We start from the raw sequence: 24881 nt of genomic DNA on the forward strand, positions 1-24881 counted from the left end.
AAAACAATGTCCGTTTGGAGAGCCCGACCGTTGAACTCCATTCAGGAACACAGGTCACTTTTAAACGGGTGAAAATAAACACTGGAAAACTCTCCTAATGGGTGGAACGATCGTAGAAAATAACACGAGAATGCGCGCAGAGAACGTTCCACAGTTAAAACAATTACACAGTGTTTGATTTAGAAATCAACCAGGAGGTGGATTCCGCACGGGGGATGGAAGGAGCTCGATAAGCCGCGAGGAGTCGGGCGGACGACGGAGTGTGTCTTTGACGCTGATTAACATCATTACTGTTTGCGGTGTGGGAAAAAACACACCATGGGGCTGCAGCCAAGAGCCGATCATTAAGATTAACAGCAGTTCCCCGGCATTCCTCGCATCTTCTAATTAACGCGGCTGCAACAAAAGTCCTCCTCGGTCATTCATTTGTCTGTCACGGCGATGGACAACTGTGGTATTAAGAGTGAGCAAATATTACTAGAAAGAAAATAAATAGACAGGGTAATAATAAAACGCGTCGCCGTTGCCGTGGCAGCAGCTGTGTTAAAACCGTCGGCCTAATTGCGGCACGGCTGCAGACGCCATAATATCGCCCGGCCAATTCATTGTTCAGACGAAAGGTCAGTCCGTACACCTGCACTAGCTGACATTCACGCCACCTGAGCAGCTTTGAAAGTCTTAAAATGACCAAAAAAAAAAACACTACGAAGCTGGTATTGTGATTATTAGGACAGGAAGCGATGGTGGTCGACGGTGGAACAGCTGTAGCCAGTGTGAACAGAGGAGCCGAAGTCTGGACCTGTCATTACCTGAAACCCTTCCCTCTCTGCTGGGAAAAGAGGCGCATTAGGGAAAGACCGGTGTTTAAAAGCAGTTGACAGTTTTTATAGCTTATTTCAGGCCCGGTGTGTCATTAAGGGGTACGGAGCTGAGACGTAAACCACACAAAGAGAGCTGGGAAAGCCACATGCAAGGGGTAATTAGAAATGCAGAGAGTGGCTTTGTTATGCCTGTAATCAACAGCGGGGAGCCTCAACACATCTCCATCCTCCCCTCTCATTTGGCCGCCTCTCCGGTTCAGGTGAAACGGGCAAAAAAAAAAACTTTGGTTCCCTGCGCGAAGTTTGGCGCCGCGAACCGCTCGGCCGCCGCCTTCCCCGCGCGTGCGCCCGCGGCTTCCCAGACGCGCCGAGGATAAACTGGATTAGCGAGCCGCGAGGCCAAAAACTGCATGTCACTGCGGAATGACTACTGCAGTGGAAACTGTCGTAAAATCTTCAGAACATCACGTCAAGGCCAAAGGAAAATGCAATGAAAGAGAATAGTATAAATGAAGTCTAACATTTAGCCTCCAGAGGCTGTCATAAACAATCATTCTGTTATGATAAAAAAAAGGGGGGAAATCGACATGACAGCAGATGTAAATTGAACTTCTAGGGAGCAGGAAATACAGCGTCGCGCTCTGCATGAAACAAGTTTCTCACACTGATAGCGTTTCGGCTACCATCATCGCCATAGTTTTAAGCAACATCAATTGCCATTTCATAAACATCGCACTCCATAGACATTACTAGAAGACAATGTAAGCCCAAACCTGCAGGAATTAAACTGACTTTGATCCAACTTCATGTACATGTTTGCGGTTATTAAGGCATCTTTAGCTAAAGTCTCTTCTTCTGGTGGGCGTGCTCTTGTGAATGAAGCCATAATAAAGTCAGGTCCCAAGGAGGGGTATGTTTGGGGGTATGGTTTTCGGGTCAAATCCAACCCGGCTCCTCCCTCTCAGCCAAATACCAGTGTTATGTCATTTTCTGCTACCCTGTGGTTGTGGCTAGGGCTAGGGCTAGGGACTAGGGTTACAGCTACAGCTAGGGTTGATTAGAGGTAGGGTTAGGGCTAGAGCTAGGGCCAGGGCTAGGGTTAGGGATTAGAGCTAGGGCTAAGGCTACTTAGAGCTAGGGTTAGGTCTACAGCAAGGTCCAGGGCTAGTTATGGGTAGGGCTAGAGCTAGGGCTAGGATTTGGGCTAATGAGAGCTAGAGTTAGGATCCGACGCCTATCGGAAATAGCAGTGGTAGTCAAATGTGACATGGTAGTAAAATTCAACAACACACCAGCTTCAAAACATCCAAGACGCCGGCGACTAAATGCCAAAACGAAGGTTTCAGAATGGTTGTCCACAGACCGACAAAGGCCACTGTGGCTACGTCCATTTAGGTTTCCATTTATTTCAGTTCAAATAATAGCTCCGGGCCGCAAAGACATCGTAATTAAATCAGCTACAGCATAAACTGGGTGGTCATAAGGCTAGATGTCCATCATTTGCTTATTTTTTTTTTGTGATTAATCACTGAGGACACGTCTCATACCAAATCCAAAAGCAACATGATTTCATCAGCAAACTGATGAACCACGTATCAAGATAATGAAAATATGCAAAACACCAGGATAAGCAGGGGAATTCTCCACATTAATCATATTAAACTGGTAAAACAAACTCATTCCTTCACATCTGGGCCGACGTTTTCACTGGTGAAATCTTTTTTGCTTTTTTTTTTGGCGGTTTAAAAACGAAATTGTAATTTTTCGAGACCTGAAAACATCGTGTCATTGTCCTGTAATCCTGGCTGCCACAGATAAGAAAATGACAATGCTCTCTACTGTATTTGGCCTCGTGTGGTGGTGTGCGGCCGCAGTGGGTTGGCTGCCTCTTGAAATACATTTGCGAGAGCGGCGAGGCTGAGGTGGTCACCGCGTTTGTGTGTGTGCTCCGAGGCAGACGTGAACCGAGCTATAGTTCCCAATAAAACAGCAGAAGAGTATTTTTCCTTCTCACACACACACACACCACACACACTCTTCTCTGCTGCATGCCTGCACACATTCCTCCTGGCAGCTGGGCGGCCAATCGGAGGCCGGCATGCAGATGAGATGGGCGTGTCCTTTTAAAGCTGGAGTACAGGGTCTGAATGGAGAGTAGAATAGAGTAAAATAGAAAAGTATGGCTACAGGATGAAGGGGGGCGGTGGGGGCAAGAGAGCAGCAAGAGGATGAAGGGATGAAGAGGTAATAGGAAAGAAAGTGTGTATCGGTGGAAATCCTTGATGTTTGTTTAACTGCAGAACAGAAACACATAGAAATGTCCTCAATTGACCTTATGATTTGTTGATAATGTTACTTTTACAAAAGCACCTCTTGACAAAACTAAATAAAAAGCTAAATCGTTGTTACTATGGCTACCGTGGCTTTTTTTTCCCCATGCGTATCTTGCATTAATCTGCTAGACGCTGCGATTAAATGATAAAGTGATTAATTAATGAGCTAATCTCATATGAATTCATTACGAAGTTATCGTCAGTTGCAGGCCCACAGTTGCATCCTTCAGGACAGAGGAGACATCTGCCCCAACGCGTCGCAAGTTCCCGGCAGGTGGTAAAGTTTTATTACCCGTGTTCGGCGCCCGATGCTGACGCAGACTGCCCCGGAGTCCGACTCAGAGCATCCGAGCTTCGAGCCGTGACCTCCTCGCGTTCCAGCTGATAGTGGCAACAAGAAGTAAAAAGGTTCGAGTCTCGACAAAGTGCCTCACTCTCACGCAGTCACCCAATCCACGCACGTTAAACACGGCTTCGTGATAATTCTAAATGATAAATCGATAAAAGCCGTGCTTTTGTCCACTCGCCCGATGTCGTGACTTGCAGCCGAGCGTCGCGCTGATTATGAGTGACTTTTTTTTATTCTTAAGAAGCAGTCCTCTCCTCTACGCTGCCAACACCTATTACTGATTCCCCCTGGTTATCAACGGGGCACACACTGTCCTGGAAGAGGTAAACAAAACAGAGCATGAGGTGTTCAAACCTCAAACCTCACTGCTGTACAGTGCATATTAAAAACCAATGACGTGACGTCTCTTCTTGTCTGTGTGTCGGGCCCTCCGGCTTTTAACTATATTCGGTAGCTCTGGTTTGAACAATATGAAGTCAAAATGTTATGAGAAAGAGTCAGAGACCAAAAGAAGCGAGACAATGCTCGTGACATACTCTCTTATTATGCACACGGGGCAAAGAGTCAAGCAGAATGTATTCGTGCCCATGCAGAGATCATATCTGAATGATTCGCCGCACTGAAGCTTGTAGCAACATGCCATTTTTCAGTATGGCTAATCAGCCATCCTTTCCCATGTCCTCGGCGGTGCAGCCCAGCCCAGTGGCTTCACAGCGGACTGGATTACTTTATTTAGAACAGAGGCGTAGGGGGGGGTTCAAACCACAAGCAGACTGCTCGGCTGACTCACTGACTAGAATAGAGGTCTTGCTTTTTAAAAAAAAAAAAAAAAAAAGGTTAGGTTTGAAAAAAAAAAATGAAATAAAGAGGGGGTGGAAAAAGACACAAAGTGATGAAACAGGCACGGAGACGAAAGACGGTCCTCCACAGTTTGCACAAGCATGGCAGTTCGCTTTTAACCAGGGGTGTCCCAGTGAAGTTATTTTGCTCCTCGATCTGATGCCGATATTTTAATATTCAGTATCGGGCGGATCCAGGTGCAGAAAAAGCGAAATTTTTAATGCTAACCAGCTAACATTAAAACAGATACAGATTTCTTGATACCAATCAGGACATGCAAACTTTTTGTGTCCAATCACATTTACATGCAACAGCGCAGTCAACAACACCAAAACCAGTGCATGATACAATCCAAATTTATCAGATTTTCTTTAGCCAACACGGTGATGGTTGTATTGATTAACACAAAGCACGATTGTGCGCTACCACATCCTGTTGCAGCCACAGTTATCGAGAGATGAACTTGAAGATGAAGGGACGAGCATATGCAGGTGGCCTCGGAGGGGGAGACGTTTCTCAGTGGGATCGTTTTGCAGCGCAGCACAAGACGTGCGAGAAAACACCCCAAGAGGATGATTAAAAAAAAGTAATGGTCAATTAATATTCACAACATACTAATAGTCGGGTGTGCTGCGCAACGCTGCAACACCTGCCAGCTGTGTACACACACAAACAGGCACACACAAGTTAATAAGTAGCCTGGGTTTGTGTTTGCGTTCCCAGCCTCACATGTTAGTTTACACCAAGTGGGTCAAACTCAATTTAGTTTGGGGGCCCCATGCAGCCCAATTTGATCTCAAGTGGTCCAGACCGGTAACACAATAGCATAATAACCTATAAGTAATGACAATTCCATTTTTTCCCCCCATTTGTTTAAGTGCAAAGAAGTAAATTGGGAGAATGATTACATTTAATAAGCTAGCTATTTCTTAAAAAAGTGCAATTTGGGCTCATTGCTGTCTGCTGTGTAGCCCCGCGTCTCCCTTCTCTGACTAAAAATAGCAGACAAATTAGACAGCAGCTATTTTCATTGAGAAATTGCAGTAATTTTCACACTTTGCAGATTCACGTTGCGGGCCAGATTTGACCCCAGGGCGGGACGCTTTTGGCCCGCGTTCCGTATGTTTGACGACTGTGGTTTACACAATTAAACACACATATAACGCACGTTGGGTATGAGCCCCGGATGTCTGTCAGGATCTAATGAGTCCACCGCCCTCCTGAGGTCCGGCTCCGGGCGGAACAGGCAGAGGAGGTGCGTTTGATTAATAGGCAGGCAGCCAGCTGATCGACTCCCAGCAGAGACACACGCTTTATTGTTTAGGCTTATTAAATTATGGACTGTGTAAATAATGAGGGGCTGAAGAAGGGCGAAGACTCACCACGTTAGTGAGGAAATCCCCGTCGCTGAGTTCCTCCAGGTCCAACAGGTTGGTGCCTCCGGACGGATAGAGTTTCTCCGCTGTTAAACTGTCTAAGATAGACTCCATCATGACTGTCTGTGTATGTGTGTCTACGGCTGACTGGACGGATGGACAAAGGCTGTCTGCACTGCTCGCGATCGCCGAGTCTTCTAGATGCGAGTCATTAAGAAGAGGCGCTTCGTCTTTCAGAGCTGAGTCCGGCTGCTGCTTTCCTTCAGTGACAAACTTGAAAAACCTCGGGGTTTGACATCCTCCTCCTGCTCCCTGACGCCGAGATGGTGGTATCCATCCAGCGCTCTCCTCGCGTGCCTCGGTCTCAGCCACGCGCCGATGAATATTCATTAGGGCCACGCCCCCTTACCGTCACATGTCGGCCACGCCCACAAAAACAAAGTTTCTTTCTGTCAAGGGGACAGTGAATCATTGACTCACTTTTGAACAAGTAGGATACAAAGGACTACATTAAACACACTTCAAGGAGAAATGTGTAACTTTTCCCAATTATCAACGTAGGCTATAAATAATGAAGCCACGCCCCTGTTGTAATGTCCACGCTCACTGAACCTAGGTAATAATAATAATAATACATTTTATTGATATAGCGTTCTTTACGACACTTTACAGACACAAGATAAAGCAGAAGAACACACTGAATAAAACGTTAAATAGCAGTTCAAGGAAGGGTTATGTGACCTGTTTAATGTGCTGTTCAAGGGATAGGTGGGTGTCGAAAATGAATACAAGGTTGCGGGTGTGGGAGGAGGGAGTCATGGATGAATTACCAACAGTGAGACCAAGTGTTGGGTGGGTGTTTGAGGCCATTGATTATGAGATCAGACTTTTCACAGTTTAGTTGGATAAAGTTGGTTTGCATACATGTTTTTATTTCAGAGAGGCAGGTTGAGAGTGTGGAGGGTGGTAATAGATTCAGTGGAGATGCGTAGTTGAACATCATCTGCATAACAGTGAAATTTGAGATCGTAGTGATGGAGGATATTGCCAGGGAAGGATGTAGATAATAAACAGCAAGGGGCCGAGCACTGAACCTTGGGGGACACCTTGTGCCAGGGTAGCAGTGGATGAGAATTGGTTGTTTATGTGTACGGCAATATACAGTAACTAGGATAGATCTTTGCAATAAAACTTGATATTAAACCAGTGTTTCATTTTTAAAAAAGACTAAGCAGCAGATATACATGCGGCTGTAGGTGCTTTTTGAGGAAATTGCAACTTTAATTCCACTATGTTAATAACCACGCCCATAGAAATTGTTATGGTAATACACAGTAGGTTTTCAATAGAAGGTAACAAGTTCACGTACACACAGTTTTAAGGGGGTTTTGGGGGGAAATGTGTTGAACTAAGCTCCACTGTTAAAACAGTGGCGTCCTTAGAAGGTCATTTTTAGAAGAATGATACGAATACTTTCCAATTTTGTCTGAAGAATATATTGAAGCTGCCAGCAGCCTCGTCCATCAATTATAGCTTTTAATTTATTACATAGGGTAAGCCACTCATTAGCTTGCTAGCGGCGTTTTCACGACTTATGCTGCGTTCAAGAAAGTTAGAAAACAGCTCACACTGCTACGCTGTTGGCACGTTGCCATTGTTGCTGATCCATTTACTTCAGATCTTCATTTTTCTTTCACTGCATGTCATTATGAAAAAAAATGTTGATGGACAAAATACTGACGGACAAATAATAAATCACAAAATGTCACTGTGATTAATCACCATTTCATTTTTTTTTGCTGTGTATATTACTTAAATGAAAGTAGTTGTTAAGGTTGACATTTGAGACTCTATGTTGCATTAGATAGCTTGTACACCCTTGAAACATAAACACAAGTAATTTGAATTAACATAGCTGATTTATTAGCCTGTCAGGGTGTGTGAGCCTCCATATGAATTGACTGACTGATGTCTGATGTGGTATATATATATAAATAACAAAAACCGCTGTCCACAATCTGCCTCCTGATCTTTGGGCCTGAAATACATGTTGCGGTCTGAGTCTGTGCTGAAGCAGAAAAAGACAAGCAACTATGTAGAGTTTTGACACCCCCTGCAGCTATTGCACACACAGACACACACAGGAAAATGGGACTGAAAACAATATTTCTTTCTCTTCCATGATTGCTCGGGCTCGCCCGTCTCATTCCTCCCAACCCACTCCGCTTCAGATTGCATCTCCTCGGAGAGACGGATTGAAATACCGTGAGGAGAGAGACGCCCTGTTCATTCTGCTGCAGAGGTGCACGCACATATGTGTGGGTTCTGCAGCTCTGACCAGTGACACAAAGCAGGGAAATCAACTCAATGTGTAAAAAAAACATGTATTTATCTCAATTTTATTGCATTTTTGCCACACAACACATAGGTCTGTAAGGGTGACAGAGGTGCTGGTATCGGAATGATGCCACGAATGCGTGCACACTCACTCTTGAAGCCAGGATTCAATTAATCACATTGAAATTTTGCTAAAAACAAAAAATACAGAGAAAGTGAAAGGCATTTCCTTGTTATGCTAACACTATAATTATTGTTACTGTGAGCAATTAGCTAACTTGAGCTCATAGCGCAAAGCAGCAGTGTGCATAAACAACCACACAGAGCTGTAAACATGCCACATGGAATAACTAATTGATTCAGCTTGGAACCAGCACTTGGTTTGGATTTGAAGCCTGTGAGAACACATCCACTACATAACAGTGTGCAGGGTTCCTGGCTGCATTGTTCATATTAAGGTCACTGCAGAGGGTGTGGTGGAGGTTAAGAGACAGAACTTCTTATTATAATGGACAACAGTGATTAGCATCAGCTTTTTGATCTCTTTTGCTCTAATTCAAACAATAGATTCTTAGGCAGCTATCTCTTCTCACTCTCCAGACTTGGCTGTTATTCTTTCTCTTTCCCTGCCTTTACCTTTTCCATCTTTTCTCTCCTTTCTTGTCTTTTCTAAGTCTTCTGCTTCCTTCCTCATATCAGTTTACGCCCCAAGGGACAAAGTGTCTCTGTATTTCTCTCGCACACACACTGGTGTTGTATAACTGCGGTGACCTTTTCGCTCGCTATTGTAATTCCCACCTAAACCTAGCAAATAGGTGCTCTGTGGGGAGATTAACATTTGTGTGGATGGTGATAATGCACGTCAACATTTATGCAGCAATATACGCAAACACAAGTATGGTGTTAAAATTACAGTACATTGCAATTACTATTCTTCATGCCTAACCAAGCGGCAACCTCCAGGTCTGAGTGATGAAGCCAGGGCGGAGGTGCAAAAAGCTGTAGTTCACCGAGTGGCCACTTGAGGCTCCAAAAGCCAGCAAATCCCCATAGACCCCCATGTTAAAAAAAACAACAACTTTACAGCATTATTAAACAGGTTTACAGCCCGGTACAAAAAAAAAAACAGCTTTGGTCTCATTGTCCATATTTGGAATATCCGAGTGTGGGCGGAGTAAAACTCATCCAATGTGACGACTGCGGGCTCCGCCCACTTCAGGCTTCATTTTCGAGGGTTCAAAATCCAATGGGTGACATCACAGTGAGTTTGTCCACTCACGTGTGGCCGCATCAAGTACAATTGTGTTGTGATCAAATTATCCCCGTATAATCTTGACATATTGTCATCAAACAGTTGCCTATTAAGGAAACATGGAGCAACAGGCAAATGTTCTCGTTGTTCTACTTCGAGCTCAGTTTTGGTCCCCACCGATCCCTTAGAGCAGGGGTCTTTGACGTTTTTCAGGCCAAAGACCTCCCTACTGATATAAATAACTGAAATACATAAGTTTGGATTCAATATTAAGCTATCCCTTGTCCCTTTACTCATATATATACATATAAATGTCTAATCAACCAAAGATTTTGCAACCCCCCCGCAGTACCTCCACAGACACTCTAGGGGTCGCAGATCCCCCGTAGAATACCTATGCCTTAGAGACGAATCTTTTGCTCTTAAATTTTCAACTATGTTTGTGAATTAGTTGCTAATTTGATCTAAAGTTAATGTACAGGAGGTTTTTGGAAGAAAATACAGCTGTCTGTGGCAGCTGGGAATGAAGCTGGTGAAACCAAAACAATGATCTTAAAACACTGTAAGGCAAAATCTTTGGTTGATTAGACATTTTTTGTATACATATATATATTTTAATTTCCCCCCACAAATTTAAATTTCTTTAAATACACATTAACATAATATCTAACACATATAGTAGGTAGGGGGTCCCTAATTAATCTATCCACCAATTTGCGGCCCTTGGTCTGGATAATTGTTAATTGATAATTGTTTTGTGCAGCTTTAATGATTGCACATTTAAAGAGCGCACCAGCCCCGACGATGTACCACAAATCATGTAACGTTAATTCGCTGGCTTGCCCCGTTTTTATTAGGTTGTTTCATGCATTCACATCATTAATTCCACTTAATCTTTGATTCAAACAGAAATCATCTAAAATGGAAAGTAAGCGGTCATCACCTCTTAGTCACAGCACATAGGCCAGGGACCAGACTGAGAGCGGGGTACACGGTCTGGATGAAACAGTAAACTTACTTTGTATATAAACTGTTAAATCTGACTAAGACCTCGGTCGCACACTTAAAAGCCTTTTGTTTGAACGGCCCCGTGATTGGCTGCTCACCTCTTGATGCACGCTGCGAGAGGCAGCCTCCGATTGGCCGTCGCCCAAATGATGCAGGTATGACTCATCTTCTATTCTGAGCCATAGAGTTGACACGGGGTCCTGACCTTTCATCTCCTTGGTGACCGCTGTGATGTCACCGCCTCTACTCTTCCCCCCTCCCCCCTCCTCCCTTTGCCTCCCTAATCCCGCTCGGGTTTGTTGGCATGACAGTGGAGAGGAGCAGCAGCAACAGCAGCAGCAACAGCAGCAGCATCAGAGCAGTTTGCGTATGTTTGTGTGACTCAGTGATGGGTTCACTTTCCGGCACACTGCCGTCGCCAGAATATTACTATAAGTCCTCACATCATCACGCTTTCTGACTCCTTCTCACCCAGTTAACAGGCTCAGGCATATTCATTGTGGCACAGAGTCCTGTTATGAATATCAATTTATACTTTGACTTTAATGACTTCTATTTCCATGCAGTCTTTTAACGTGAAAATTGGATTGCACAAGCAGGAGCCGACCCCTATCGACATTGCACATTCTCAACCTCTGTGTTTGTTTGTGAGGACCACGGGGCTTTCTGGGTGGTTGGTTAATGGTAGCTGGGTGGAGTCGTCGACGTATAATAAATGGTCATGGTGCAGGGATGCAGCACACATCCGTTCTCTCATAAGCTCTGCTTTCTCTACCGAGATGCCAGAGGAGAAACCCTGTTTTTTTTCCCCCTTCCCAGTCAGATTGCCTTTTTTTTCCCTCGCTTGTTGATCATAAAGTTCAGAAGTTCAGAGAAAAGGGAGATGCACGGGGAGAAAGCCTGTAATGAAAGCCAGCCTCATACATACTTTACATACTGTTACATCATCTACACACACCGAGGGTGATCGCTTTACTCGCAGCTCTTTATGGATTATTGTGCTCTCATATAAATCACACATGAAAAGTACAAATTATAAAAAACAATAGCGGCAGAATGAGCAAAAGTATGTGGGAACCCAACCGTGATATTGCTTCAAATTTTTAGCTCTGTGCTGTAGCAGCTATTCTCTCTTTTCAAAGTTTTTTTATTGCATGTCACTTATCTAATCAATGAGTTGAGGTCAGGTCGTTGTGAAGGCCCCTCCGTGCCAAGTACAGCACCTCTGGCCAAATAGACCATTTGCCAGACTGTTCACCGAATCAAATGACTGTACCGCCCCCTACTGGAGGACACATCGAATAGCAAATGACGCCACAAATTCAAGTGGATAAATGCGTGCTTCTGTCAAAAGACAAACATAATTTCTTTGTGATTCATGTGCCAGATATTATTACTATTCTACAATAACTCACTGTATATTTTAAATTCAGCCTGTAAAGGACGTCATCCATTCAGTTTCCTCTCTGACTAACGGCCCGATCCCCCTCATCCAGGCCCGTTAAACTGTCTGCCGCCTTTAAAAAGAGGATGACAGGATTGGACGTGATTGTTATTGAATCTCACCCCAGCTCTTTAAACGCTGACACGTTATTGCTCCTTCTTGTCATGTGTTTATCTTACCGGCTGAGTTGGAATTGTGCAGTAGGCCAAAGTCGTACCTCATACCTTCTGAAGGATTTTTATTTTTTATTTTTTTAAATCCAAGCCTCAAGACACTGCAGGATAAAGCTACAAAAAAGGCCGAACCATCACTGCCTTCAGCGTTTCATTTTCTTCCACACATACCATTATTTTATTGGTGAGTCCTGATAAAGAAAAAATAGAAGGGGTGGTCACCACTGCATGGTCTTAGATCGGGTTAGTTTCCTGGTCAGAGCGTGGCGAACACTCAGCATGTAGGAGCGTCGGTCAGGCAGAGGGCGCTGCTGATCCAACACCAGCCTGTGCACACAAAACAAATGACCAACGCTCAGCCAAACACGTGCAACACATACGTAAAAACCTCTATAGTAAAATATGCAGATAAAAAAAGCGTCTCCTAGTCTCTCCCCTTTAACGCTACATCTATAGATACCTTCACAGTCTGTAAACAGTGTAATGTTTTTTGAGGGGCGGGGCTTAGCTGGAGGCAAAACACTATAGCATGTAAACACGGGTTAGCATATTTCAGCGGACTGTTTTTGACAAGAATGGATGAGGAACAGGCATATTTTAGAGAATATACTAATACACTCACTCTCTGAGGGCGTGAGTGTTATTTTAAAAAGTTGACTCTGACTGACGGGACTGTGTCCATGACCCCTACTCTGTCATTCACTGGATGGGTGATTTGACCAAAGGAGGACACAGAGGGGACGAAGTCTGGTCTGTCTTTATCAAGGGAAGCCTCTTCAACTAAGATATTACAAGACGTAAGTGGAACCACTGTGGAGGGTAACCTAGCAAATGCAACTTCTGCTTGGACACCTGCTGCTTGAAACATACAACTTGCGTTAGCTAGCGGTTAGCATTAGCATTAACATGTAACAAGAATCCCCCAAATAATTAATCACATGATTAACTTCACATAATTTCAGTCACAATTTAGCCTATCTCATATAATTTACCAGGCTGAAACTGATGATGCATTACATATTAATCTTATCTGATATGAAGTGTGCAGTACAGTGTTAGCATCAAACGTCCCCTTTGTTTTGCCTCCAGCTAACGCTGTGAAGGGGTTTATAGTCACTACTGTTGTAACCAGATTCTTAATAACAATATGATATTTCTGTGATTGTAATAATAATGCATTTAACTGGTGCATTTCTTGTAGAAATTAGGGTGTCGTCCCATGTGTTAAAAAGTGTGGGCATGCAGCTCGCGTCACGTGAACGTAACTTGATCGAGACCACTCTACAAGGAGATACAATACAGCAGAAACCAACCTAATGAGCTGAAGCACCGCTGTTTCCACTGCCAGAACTGCTTCGGCCACTGACAACTCCCTGAAACCACACCTAAACACACACAAATTAAATGTCACGGTTTATTTACTACAGGAGATTATTAACCGCGCGCTGGATCCGCAAAAGTTTCGCATCAGTGCAAATTAATGATACGCACGAAGCACAAGACAAACCTTAAATCCTTGGCGAGTCTCTGTCCTTCCTCCGTTGTCACCTCCCTTCCGATCTCCAAGTCGGCCTTGTTGGCTACCAGCAGCGCAGGAACAACTGACACACACGCAGTGAAATGACAATAAAGCAGCCGGATGATGCTTTGGCATGCAGGGTTTGGAGTTCACCCTGTCAACACGCTACCAACAGAGCACAGGATGGTCTACCAAACATGGAATGTATGTCCTGCTCCATCTGTGCATCTGTGTGTGTGTGAAGGTGACAATAGACAGATGTCAAACAGAGCTAGAGCAGAGACTGGAAACAGTGAACACGCTGTTCCTGGGGGGATCGGACCACTGCTGTCAGTAAATTCTGCAGCTACTTCATGCAAATTTACGCAGGGAAAATATATAAGAACGGTATTTCCTGTGTACGGCTTGAACAAGTTTTGTAAAATATGTGTTTTTAATTGTGCGTCCTTTAGAAATTAATGCCATTAAAGCTTCTATATGTAGAATTTAGACACTTCCTAGTAATGAAAATGAGATTCCCTCTCATAATGAGTAAGGTAGCATCTCCATACCCAGGCTCTGTTTAGTTTGGTCGATGAGCGTTTTGATCCGTGGGACCTCCAGGAAGCTGAGGCGGTGCGTGATTGAGTAGAGCAGCAGGAACCCGTCAGCCCAGCGGATGGATGACTCCAGAGAGCTCTCCTGGAGGACAAAATGTTACTGATGTTAGCCAGTATCTCATAATCATCAAAACATATCATGAGAAACGATGCTTAGTCGAGTTTAAATGAACACTTCCATGTCTGTATGCTACAAAGCCTAAGCTTAGCTAAGCTAAAAGATACTAGCTAGACTTGCCCTGTCTAAAGTTAAAGCCACCATTTTGTTTATCTTTAGTAGATGTTTATTTTATTGATTCGTTAATGGGATTTTACTTTTGAATTCTCTCTGGTTCTCCTTTTTCAGTCTTGATGTAAAGCTAAAGTAAGATAATTAGCTTAAATTGTAGCTTTGTAGTTAGCATTCAAAATATTAGTGGTTTCTGCTTTCAGTTAATTCAGGGGAAACCCTGTTTTCCAAAATGTGAAACATATCGACACCCTCTTAAATAATGGTCCTTTTTTGTTTGTTCGGGTTTTTCAGAAATTACAAAAAACTGGACCAAATTTTGAAAATATGATATTAATTATTAAAAATAATTAATTGTCTATCCAAAACTTTGCCAGAATTTGAATTTTAAGAATATTTATTTATATTCTTCTTATTTTATTATTATTATTATTATTATTATTATTTATTTATTTTTTTTGTATTTAACTTTGGTTAAAATGAAGAGGCTGGGCTCTGGCTTTGATTTAATTTAATTTAATTTGATTTAATTTAACTTAATTTCATTTAATTTTTAATTTCATTTAATTTCAGTTGCAAATCTAGATTTTAAACATGTTTCAAGCACGTTAATGCTGATGACAGAGAAACATTTGTTTTTAAAAAAAAAAGAAAAGAAAAAAGGCTAAAATGTACCTTATAAGCTATGTCCAAAATCTCCAGATCAACGGTTTCCTGGTCCACCACCCGACTGCATCTGTATGTCACCTCTGTATTAACACACCGACACACTCAAATTATCCTTCTGGAGAATAATACACGTGATTAACGTGCGCTCCAATTAGTTTGCCAGCAATGAGAAACAAAAAGTTACCCTTTTTATGGTCGTATTCGCCAATAAAGCGCTTGGTTATGAAACGGACGCACAGCGCTGCAGACACAAAACAGACATGGTCACTGGACACTGAACATGCACTGACTCGTCCTGCTCTTGCACATTCTCACACATGATTATCCGCTCGGCCCTCGCGTCCATGTGTCACAACCGTCGATCCTCTTCAGAATTACCCTCTTGGCTTTGTAGCTTTTTCGTCTGGGAGGGAGTCTGAAGGGTTTCGTGTTTGTTTGACATCTCCGTGTCTGCCGCTTAACGACTCTTTAAGGCTGCGTCATTAAGAGGTCTCAGAGGCCTTGTCATGTGAAGCTTTACGCCCGGAGCTTTCATTGATTTCCGCCTCTTATCAAAATTTTTTGCCATTGTGTGGTCCTTTAAACCTCTGGTGGCGTCCTTTAACCTCGACAGGAATGTAAAGACGCACAATCAGAATGGTTTATGACTAAAATAATGCTTGAGGAATGCAAGCTTATCTTTATATGAGGCACAAATTTCCTCTAGAGTTTTATATTAATTGTTCAGCTACTATATCTTGTGATTTCAGATATGCGTGTGTAAGGTAAATCAGATATAATACTCATGTGTCCCATGATTATTTCTTAAGAACAATCCTGCGAGATAACATAAATTATCCAAACTGAGCTCAGTGAATAAACTGGACACATTTACAGTTAAATGTTCAGGGACATGGGACATCTCCAGACCTGTGTTTTCCGTTTTTAGCGAAAAAAATCTTCCAAACCGTGACAAAAAACTTGACCTTAAACTTAACCTTTTTTTCGTTCGCTCGTGAGCATGTGACGATGTCCAGTCTACTGTATGGCGCCGTTATATAATCCAGACATCCCTTTCCTTGTCTACCTGTGCTTTTCGGCTGCACGGCGCCTCGTGCTCCGAGAGCTTTACCTGTTTTCCCGGTGTTTTGAGCTCCCAAAATGAGGACCTTGATTGGAACCATTTTCCCACCTGGACCACCGTTAATCCACCGCTCGTCCCTTCATGAAAGTCCTACTGAAAAAAAAAACAAAAAAAAAAAGCACTTTTAAATCAGATTTACACTCAAAGTTAATTCAAAATCCGAAAGTAAATTCAAAGTTGGTAGTAATACTGACCTGATATTAAAAACTAAACGCCAGATATGGAGAGGATATAAAGAAGTCAGCGTTCAGAGACTGAGCAGACAGCGGATGAAGACATGTCTTCTCCCTTTGTCTGTGCGTCGCTCTGCTTGTGTTTGGTTACAAGAGCTCTCTCCCTCTCTCCCTCTCTCTCTCGAACATGACAAGAGCCATTCGTCTGGAGGAATGGGGTCCAACTCCGCACACATGATTCCTGCTGAAGTCCAGTTCGTAGAAGTCTTTTTTTTTTGTCGAATGGATCTTACTTCTAATCTATTCAATAGCGTACTTCGACATTACAGCAGTTAAAAGGAGAATAATCAACAAATATTTTATCACCTATCATGACCGCTAATAACTTCCACCATTTATTGTAGCATACAGTGGCCTTAATATTACCTCCGGACTCTGCCAAGACTTGACGCCTTCTTTATTTCTTATTTATTTCAGCAGCTTTGTTCCAGGCCTGACCGTATTTCTTCGAGGTGTGTTTGGGAAATGCTGCCCGGAAAGTCTGGAAATCGAGACATTTTAATGTCTGAGGTGTAACGGTTTGTTTAGCAGGAGTATCTTCAGATATATATGTATTTTTTGGAAACATCTGAGAGCTTAAGAAGCACACTGGGTGATTCGCTTTCCTGTTAAGACTTGAATAATTCACATAAAACTGACATTTAAAATTGTAAAGTTTACGATTAGTGGCATGTATGAGGTCACAAAGCACTTGTGAGCCATTAAAGGGCTGTGTGTGGGGGTTAGTGACGTCTAGTGGCGACTCTGAGTACTGCAACCAAACTGGTGTTCAATACATAAAAAAAGTTAAAGGCCCTTTCTAAAGCTTGTATTTGGTTTGTCCATTTGGTGTTGCCATAGAAACATGGTGCCTACTCCCTATGCAGATACAAAGGCCTTTTACTTTGACTAAATGATCCTTTGAGTAAGCTCAGTTGCACTAGTAGAACACAACCAATGAAACCCTCTTCGTTTGTAAGAGTTTATTCATATACGCTTCTGGGCTTTATTCAACAAAGCTCGTTCTCGGGAGGGAAAACGATTCAACTGTATACAACAAGCATCAAGGACAAGTTTAAATTAAACACCGTGTTTGTTCAGAGAAGAGTGTGTCGTTTCAGAACAGGAGGAGAGATATTGTCATGTGTGCGGACTGCTGGGAGGCGTTCAGCAAACGGAGGGCTCGTCCACGGCGGCGGCTCCTTCTGTAATGGCTTTGACGCACTTGGCCATCGTCTGTGAAGCCCTGCTGATGGGGTCTGAACGCACAGAGAGAGGGAACGCAGATGAGTGGATACTAGTTTACTTTTAAAGCTTTTACTTTGAATAGAGCTTACCTGTCATGTAGAAGTCCTTCGCTGTGAGCTGAGGAGGCACCAGAGGAGCTGCTATGAGATCCTGATTCACCGCCTGAGAGGGACAAAGTGAGGAAAAGTTTGAGCGTCGGGACAGGAAAAGCTGCTCCAGACGCAGATGAACCGATGTTTACCTTCGCGAGTTCATTGGCCTGTTTGAAGTAGTTTGCCTCCTCTACATCGTCGTAACGCACCAAGTTAGGAGAGACCTCCGCTAGCCTGGATCTGACCTCCTCCAGAGAGTCGTAGGGCAGCGTCACACCAGCCAGCTGCAAACACAAGGAGACATTCGTCTTAATGCTTCTGGTCCAATTAAAGGACATCATCGTAATTAATGTAGCGACTTCCTCCTTACTTCGGATACGGCTCTGATGATCTTCCAGTCCTCTCTGGCTACTCCAGGAGCGGTGACGGCGATCTTGGTGTGCTGGCTCCTGCCTTCAGTGTTGACATAGGTGCCGTTTTTCTCCGTGTACGCGGCCCCGGGGAGGATGATGTCTGCCATGGGTGCTCCTACGTCACCATGGTGACCTGGGGAGTGGGGAAACGCAGCAGAAATGTGAGCGTTCAGGGTTTTACCGCTCTCGTGACTGCGCGTTCGTGAGCGCCCGTACCCTGGTAGATGACGAGGCTGTCTTTAGGCAGGTCGGCTCTGGTGATGCAGCCGGCATCGGCTCCCAGCAGGAACAGGACTTTGGGCGGATTCTTCCTGATGGCCTCCACGCCGGGCTTGTAGCCCAGATCCAGTGCGGCCACCTGACTGGCAACTCTGTCGCGAAAAAGAGCAAATGAGACGATTTCAAGCGACTCACGTCCGCTGAAAGCGTGAGGAGTGATTCGTCAGCGAGGCTGTACCGGTGGAGAACGTTGAGAACTTTCCAGCCCTCCTCCACGCCGCTGCTGGTCCGGGCGTTCTGAGCGATGGTGGAGGCGGCGCTGAAGATGGCGGCCCCGTCCTCCCTCTGCAGGGCGCTGCTGCCCACAACCACCACTGGACGCTTGGCAGACGCGAGGACCTGCAGTTGAGAGAATATTATTCAAGCAACAGCAAAATGCTAATCTGGACGGGCCTCCTTTAAGACGGGAAATGTGCGCCAATCACCTGGCAGAATGGGTGTGTGCCATTAGCCAGCTCCTTCAGCACTGCGGTCTCCTCTCCGAGGTGGTCGTACGTGTAATTCAGGTCAACGTTGTGACCCACCACGGCGACCTGCAGCTCGTTATGGAGCCAGCTGACAGAGGAAGAGGTAAGTTAAATATTCAGTTAGGTGCGGCAATGCTACGATGCTACGACGTTACCTCTTGCGGATTCTGGCGTTGAACAGCGGGGCTTCGTAACGAGGGTTCGTTCCTATGAGCAGCAGCAGGTCACACTCCTCGATGCCGGCAATGCGGGAGTTGAGAAGGTAGTTGGAGCGCAGGTCAGTGCTGGGGATACGAGGGTGAAGGGTTTTTTTAGACCAAGGACGCCCCAAACTGATGGAGAGATTAAGGAATGATGAGAAGAGTTTTCTTTACCCTGCTCCTGCCATAGGGAAGAGCTCCTCGGTGCACAGGTTTTCTGAGTTGACTCTGTTGAGGAGATCTTTGAGCGAGACCAGAGCTTCGGCGTCGACCATTCCTCCCGCTATGGCCGCTACCTCGTTACCCTGCACACTCTGAAGCTGCACACACACATTTATGCATTAAGGATTACTCTGCGCAAAGAAACCCCTGTGAATGGGCAACGTCGCGTCATCGCGCTTACCGCTCCAGCAACACGAGTGAGAGCGTCCTCCCAGGTGGTTACCGTCAGCTGACCCGAATTATCTTTCACCATTGGCTGAGTCAAACGTTGCCTCTTCAGGCCATCGTACGCAAACCTGTGGACGCACATTTGGATCAAAAACCAATCAGATCACGATGCCGCTTTTCAAATTTGAAATCAGTTGGTTAAAATCCGAAAGTATTTGCCGACCCTACCTGGTTTTATCGGAGATCCACTCTTCGTTGACGTCTTCGTTCAGCCTGGGCATCACCCTCATCACCTCCCCTCCTCGTGTGCTCACCACGATGTTGCTGCCCACGGCGTCCAACACGTCGATGGACTCGGTTTTCCTGCAAAGGACGACGGCATGAGGCGAAAGCACATTCAGCGTCGCCCGCGGGAAGTCTGTCCGTTAGATTCACCTACCTGGTCTCCCAAGGTCGCGCGGTGAAAGCGTAGGGTTTGGAGGTGAGCGCTCCGACGGGACACACGTCGATGACGTTCCCCGACATCTCCGACATGAACATCTTCTCCACGTAGGTGCCGATCTGCAGGTTGTTTCCCCTGCCGGTCGTTCCCAGGTCTTCAACTCCTGCGATCTCGCTGGCGAAGCTACGAAATACCCACAACGTCAAGACCCTGCTGATTTCATAACATTAAGTACGATTCTTATTAGATTGGCCTTCACTGGAAACGCTCACCGGACACAGCGCGTGCACTGGATGCAGCGGGTCATGATGGTTTTGATGAGAGGCCCGATGTTTTTGTCCTCCACTGCTCTCTTTCCTTCTGTGAAGCGGCTGCGGTCCGAACCGAACTGCATGGACTGGTCCTGAGAACAGAATTACGTTTTTTTTCTATTCACCTGTAAAGCCTCATTCGTGCACGTGCGAGCGTCGTGGAAAACTTCCACGGTTACCTGCAGGTCACACTCTCCTCCCTGATCACAAATCGGGCAGTCTAGAGGGTGGTTGGCCAACAAGAACTCCATCACTCCCTCTCTGAAGACACAGACATCAAACCAGTTTACTACAGGTCCAATTAAAAGCTTACAGCTACCAGTGAAGCTCGTACCTGGCTTTGCGCGTCTTCTCTGAGTTGGTGAGGATGTTCCAGCCTTTCATGACAGGCATGGCGCAGGCTGCTACCGGCTGACAACACACACAAACGCATCAATAGGTAATCACAGCCGTTGGGCTCAGTCAGTTTGATCATCTTGCGAGAAGGATATCCCCGTTACCTTTGGAGCTTTCTCAATCTCCACCAGACACATGCGGCAGTTTCCGGCCACAGAGAGGCGCTCGTGGTAACAGAACCTGGGGATCTGAACTCCTACCTTCTCACAAGCCTGACAAGGAGGGTAAAAAAAGGGACAGGTTACTTGATGTTTGGAGAATGACTGAACGCAGAAATTCTGCATTGCTTGTTTATTACCTGTAACACGGTAGTACCAGGTTCCACCTCCACTGGCTTCCCATCCACAAACACCTCCACCATGTTGCTGGCGGCACGCACGGGAACGCGCACTGGAATCGCACACGACAAGGACAGCCGTTTAAAAACTCAGCCACCACGTATCTATTTTATGCAATGATCTTAACAAGCAAAATCTCACCTGGAGTGGAAGGAGCAAGGCTGCCCTTGGCGGCTCCGGCCAGAGCTCGGCCCACGGTCGGCAGTCGCAACATGACGCTGTGAGAGAAAAAAAACAACAACGTCATTGTAACCAGGCATAACAAATGACAAACACCTGAAAAACAGCTTGATTTGCCGTGCTTTTTATTCTATCGGAGCCACTAATGATGTCATTTCTTTGTTTGTAAATGTCATATGTGAAAATCAGCCACATTAACCTTTACAGCTGATCATCAAGGTTACTCAGCTGCTGCTACATGCAAAGACACTAGCTAGGTATTTGCAGCAAGGAGCATATATTAATAGGAAAGATGCGTGAAGTGCAGGATGACAAGTGATGTGCAACACGACAACAGAATATTTACACTTTTTCTACTCAAACAAAGTCACATATTACAGAAACAAAGTTGACGTGTTGGACTAAATAAGTTCAAACCTAGCAAATAGAGTCCAAAGCCACGACAATCAGTGTATAAAACCACAGCTTCAGACACTTGTGCTACATAGCTTAGCTGTTACTGTCAATAACAACAAGTGTTATTGCCCCTCAGTTACGTCCCTAACGTCTCATGGTTATACCACAGAGAAAAAGAATGGTCTCTCAAACATGTCGCGACACCAAAATGTTTAGCAATATCACACATTAGTTTAAAAATAGGCATAAGAAGGGGCTAATAAGCTGCACAGACGTCCAGAGGGACTCTTAGCTTGCATGCTAACCGCGCTAGCTCAGAGTCCTACTCAAGGACACACGCACTGCATGTTGTTAGAGGGTAACTGAAGTTAGGCGGTCAAGCGTGACATTTTACTCTGGTCGCACAGTTTAATAACACGTCAGCTTTTATATCTTCACGACTGCACGGCGTGTTTTTGATTCTTACCTTGCGCTATTTGGCCTTCTTGACCAGAACAGCGGTGATCTTAGTTATACCACCAATGAACGGTTATGGCGTTACCGGAAATGGCATGCCGTTCGACTTCCGTTTGAAAGACTCCAAGTTCACAATACAATATTTACAATAAATATTTCCTTTTTATTTTTCCAGAATGTCAACAAAAACATCGAAGTCAACCTAACTTTATTATTTTCCTGTATATATTTGTCCGTTTAAATAACACAATAAGAACTGCATCAAAAAAGCTCGTGAGAAACTACGTTTCCCATGATGAACCGGGTGTTTACCGGAAGTATCTACGTGTGCGTTTTCGACAGAGGCAGTTCAGGAAGCATCTCTCCAAACAGCTACAGAAACGAGCAAGAGTCCGTTGCTCTCTCCTGTTAGGAGTAAGACAAAGAAAGGTAAATGTTGTTCACATTTGCCTTCTAAATGCCAAACTGTCACGCCAGCGTCTATGTCAAGTTTATGGCAGATAAAGCTGTAGAGGCCTTCTCATCTTGCTAAATTAGCTAGCAGCATGCTAACTGTTTGGTAGCAGACATAGCGTGAAATAACAAGGAAATGAAATACATCTGTGTTTGTGGAGGCTTGGGGTGATTTTGAGCAGTGTGTATCTTATTTAATCTAACCACATTAGAAGGTTTTGTGTAATTTTGCACAGTCTGGGGTGCCTTTAATGTGTGTATAGCATAGCTTTGCAATATCATCCTATGTTTCTGTATTTAAGCAGCTTCTGCTAAAGAAGTTTAGGACTTTAATAGAAGCAGAATGTAACGGGGAACATTTATTACTCAATTAAATGAGTATATCACCTAATGTTGGGCTACAGGACTCAGTGGCATATTGTAAACATGTCGTAACTTAGCTACATTACTGGTCTGACATGATATAAACCTGTGAACTGAACCATTAAAGGCAACATTTTGAAATTAGATAATGCACCAGCTTCTAGTTTGTGTCATTCATGAACCCAAGTTGAAATCTATTGTGTATTTCTAACGTTTTATCTTTATTTTTTTTTTTGCATGCTCTTCTAACAGGCTCCATGTTGCCGACCACCTCTCCACACACCAATGGCTCCCTCAGCTCCAGGGACGCAGCGCGCCACACGGCGGGCGCCAAGCGCTACAAGTACCTCCGGCGGCTCCTCCACTTCAGACAGATGGACTTTGAGTTTGCCATGTGGCAGATGCTTTACTTGTTCACGTCACCGCAGAGGGTTTACCGCAACTTCCACTACAGGAAACAGACCAAGGACCAGTGGGCCCGGGACGATCCCGCTTTCCTGGTCCTGCTCAGCATCTGGCTATGCGGTAAATCAGCAGTGGTTCATTAATAAGAGGCGACAGCCGTGCGGGATTTCACTCGTTGCACTTGAATTGGTAACTAAACAGTGGTTTTGTTATTGTGCAGTGTCGACAATAGGCTTCGGCCTCGTGCTTGAGATGGGCGTCCTGGAGATGCTGAAGCTGCTGCTGTGGGTTGTCTTTGTTGACTGTATAGGAGTTGGTCTGCTCATATCAACTTTCATGTGGTGAGTAGGGGGTTGAGTGTGTGGATAAAATGAGAGTAATGAGAGACGTTTGCATGGACCCGTTTTAAATTGCAATTACGTCATTCGTTTTAATCTCCAGGGTCTTCAGCAACAAGTACCTGCTAAAGCATCCCAGCAGAAACTTCGACGTGGAATGGGGCTACGCATTTGATGTTCACCTCAATGCTTTCTACCCGCTTTTAGTCATACTGCACTTCCTGCAGCTTTTCTTCATCAACCGTGAGTAGACAATGTCTGTGAATCAGATGCTACATCCAGTTTAGTTCTCATTTTATTTGTTAAATGCAATTTCGAAAAGGATCAGAAATGTTTATCAGTTGCTGATGTTTAGACACGATCATTTAAAAGGTAATTGTTTTGGCTCATAACAACAGCTGATGCACCGTTATTTTTTTTTGTGTGTTTCAGATATTGTTGTGATAAAGTTAGACTGGTTCGTGGGATACTTTGTCGGCAACACTTTCTGGCTGGTGGCCATCAGTTATTACATATACATCACCTTCTTGGGCTACAACGGTAAGTTCCCTGCTGAGTTTCTTCTGCACGAGAGAGTTCAATATATTGCATTTGTGATTTTTTTTTTACCATTTTCTTATGTAATAATTCATTAAAAAAACTGTAAACAAAACCAGCAGTTATGATCTTGATCTCTGCTGCCATCTAGTGGTCAAAAACGTGCACTACTAAAAGCACTGAAGTGAGTGGCTGAGATGTGGGATTTTTAACGCTCTGGTTCGGAGTTAACGCTTCTTTTAGTGTTTCGCTTAAGCTCTAACAGCCTCTTTTAATCCCTGCAGCTTTACCCTTCCTGAAGAACACCGTGGTGCTGCTCTACCCCTTCGCTCTTCTCGGCCTCCTCTACGTCCTCTCCATCTCGCTGGGCTGGAACTTCACTCGGGTACTCTGCTGGTTTTACAAGTACAGAGTCCAGTAGAACCAGTTTCCTCCAGAGGGTTGGACACTACCTGGCTCCGGGTCGACTCTAATTCTGTTTTGGACTATGTGAGAACGAATCGAAGCTGCTGCCAGAGACGGACTTCCGCTTGACTCTCGGTGAACTGGGACTCTGGGTTGGTTTTTCCCTTCGGCTCCAATTACGAGCCGAGGCCGTAGCTGCAGAAGCAAGGCGACAGATGGGCCGCAGCTTTTATCGTCGGTTCTTTTTGTATGATTTGTAAATAGTGCTCCGGCTGGTTGTAATATATACACACAGATGATTGTTTCCGAAGAGGTTTAGTTTGTTTCCTTTGAGTTTTCTTTAAAAAATAAAAAATGAAAAAATTAAGTCCTGCTTATTGAAGGGAAAAAGAGGAGGAACATGGGATGCAAGTAATTTCCCTTTACTTTATTCTTGAAGTGTACATTCCAGAGCACTTTCAATAAAAGGTTTTATTAACTTAAGTTGC

The 24881-nt window shown here is 44.5% G+C and overlaps 4 protein-coding genes across 6 annotated transcripts in view; 1 reads left to right on the forward strand and 3 right to left on the reverse strand.

The window, feature by feature from the left end:
* Positions 1–11871, reverse strand: part of creb3l1 (cAMP responsive element binding protein 3-like 1) — a 31742-nt gene extending 19871 nt beyond the window's left edge. For both annotated transcript variants that reach the window (XM_047576574.1, XM_047576573.1), the window contains exons 1-2: positions 11732–11871; positions 5726–6168 (exon numbers count right to left, since the gene is read on the reverse strand). In XM_047576574.1, the coding sequence (XP_047432530.1) occupies positions 5726–6109 (384 nt within the window). In that variant the 5' untranslated portion in view covers positions 6110–6168; positions 11732–11871. The remainder of the gene's footprint in view (positions 1–5725; positions 6169–11731) is intronic.
* zgc:110699 (uncharacterized protein LOC325371 homolog) lies at positions 8103–16394 on the reverse strand. Of its 2 annotated transcripts, none has more exons than XM_047576577.1 (8): positions 16267–16394; positions 16061–16165; positions 15134–15190; positions 14956–15029; positions 14004–14133; positions 13441–13534; positions 13247–13318; positions 8103–12260 (listed from the first exon to the last, which is right to left on the reverse strand). In XM_047576577.1, the coding sequence occupies exons 2-8, from the start codon at positions 16110–16112 to the stop codon at positions 12152–12154; spliced, it is 588 nt and encodes a 195-aa protein (XP_047432533.1). In that variant the 5' UTR covers positions 16113–16165; positions 16267–16394; the 3' UTR covers positions 8103–12151. The 2 variants fall into 2 exon arrangements, with proteins under 2 accessions (XP_047432533.1, XP_047432534.1); XM_047576578.1 differs by having other exon boundaries at positions 16061–16162; positions 16267–16390.
* An 858-nt stretch (positions 16395–17252) lies between these two features.
* LOC125000857 (NADH-ubiquinone oxidoreductase 75 kDa subunit, mitochondrial-like) lies at positions 17253–22003 on the reverse strand. The gene is made up of 19 exons (XM_047576572.1): positions 21903–22003; positions 21002–21078; positions 20821–20912; positions 20627–20734; positions 20461–20537; positions 20306–20387; positions 20088–20218; positions 19813–19998; positions 19602–19736; positions 19387–19501; positions 19158–19303; positions 18939–19067; positions 18742–18871; positions 18495–18655; positions 18254–18408; positions 17995–18170; positions 17774–17908; positions 17622–17694; positions 17253–17543 (listed from the first exon to the last, which is right to left on the reverse strand). Exons 2-19 carry the CDS (start codon positions 21072–21074, stop codon positions 17452–17454), a joined length of 2196 nt encoding a protein of 731 aa, XP_047432528.1. The 5' UTR covers positions 21075–21078; positions 21903–22003; the 3' UTR covers positions 17253–17451.
* Positions 22004–22199: 196 nt separating this feature from the next.
* On the forward strand, positions 22200–24876 carry unc50 (unc-50 homolog (C. elegans)). The gene is made up of 6 exons (XM_047576379.1): positions 22200–22321; positions 22961–23233; positions 23334–23454; positions 23555–23694; positions 23884–23991; positions 24273–24876. The coding sequence occupies exons 2-6, from the start codon at positions 22966–22968 to the stop codon at positions 24407–24409; spliced, it is 774 nt and encodes a 257-aa protein (XP_047432335.1). The 5' UTR covers positions 22200–22321; positions 22961–22965; the 3' UTR covers positions 24410–24876.
* The last annotated feature ends 5 nt before the right edge of the window (positions 24877–24881 follow it).

This window comes from Mugil cephalus, chromosome 23 (assembly GCF_022458985.1).
Source record: "Mugil cephalus isolate CIBA_MC_2020 chromosome 23, CIBA_Mcephalus_1.1, whole genome shotgun sequence".
NCBI classification, from domain to species: Eukaryota; Metazoa; Chordata; class Actinopteri; order Mugiliformes; family Mugilidae; genus Mugil; species Mugil cephalus.

What these genes read in the sequence shown, in the direction of transcription:
- zgc:110699 (XM_047576577.1), bottom strand. Translation starts at nt 16,112, where the DNA reads ATGGTTCCAATCAAGGTCCTCATTTTGGGAGCTCAAAACACCGGGAAA. An exon ending in TCAAAACACCGGGAAAACAG is followed by an intron (nt 15,191 to 16,060) that starts GTAAAGCTCTCG and finishes TTGTGTCTGCAG; the next exon opens with CGCTGTGCGTCCGTTTCATA. An exon ending in GCGGTGCTTCAGCTCATTAG is followed by an intron (nt 12,261 to 13,246) that starts GTTGGTTTCTGC and finishes TTGTGTGCACAG; the next exon opens with GCTGGTGTTGGATCAGCAGC.
- unc50 (XM_047576379.1), top strand. Translation starts at nt 22,966, where the DNA reads ATGTTGCCGACCACCTCTCCACACACCAATGGCTCCCTCAGCTCCAGG. An exon ending in GCTCAGCATCTGGCTATGCG is followed by an intron (nt 23,234 to 23,333) that starts GTAAATCAGCAG and finishes GTTATTGTGCAG; the next exon opens with TGTCGACAATAGGCTTCGGC. An exon ending in CTCATATCAACTTTCATGTG is followed by an intron (nt 23,455 to 23,554) that starts GTGAGTAGGGGG and finishes TTTAATCTCCAG; the next exon opens with GGTCTTCAGCAACAAGTACC.
- LOC125000857 (XM_047576572.1), bottom strand. Translation starts at nt 21,074, where the DNA reads ATGTTGCGACTGCCGACCGTGGGCCGAGCTCTGGCCGGAGCCGCCAAG. An exon ending in CAGTGCACGCGCTGTGTCCG is followed by an intron (nt 19,999 to 20,087) that starts GTGAGCGTTTCC and finishes GGTATTTCGTAG; the next exon opens with CTTCGCCAGCGAGATCGCAG. An exon ending in TCATCAGAGCCGTATCCGAA is followed by an intron (nt 17,909 to 17,994) that starts GTAAGGAGGAAG and finishes TTGTGTTTGCAG; the next exon opens with CTGGCTGGTGTGACGCTGCC.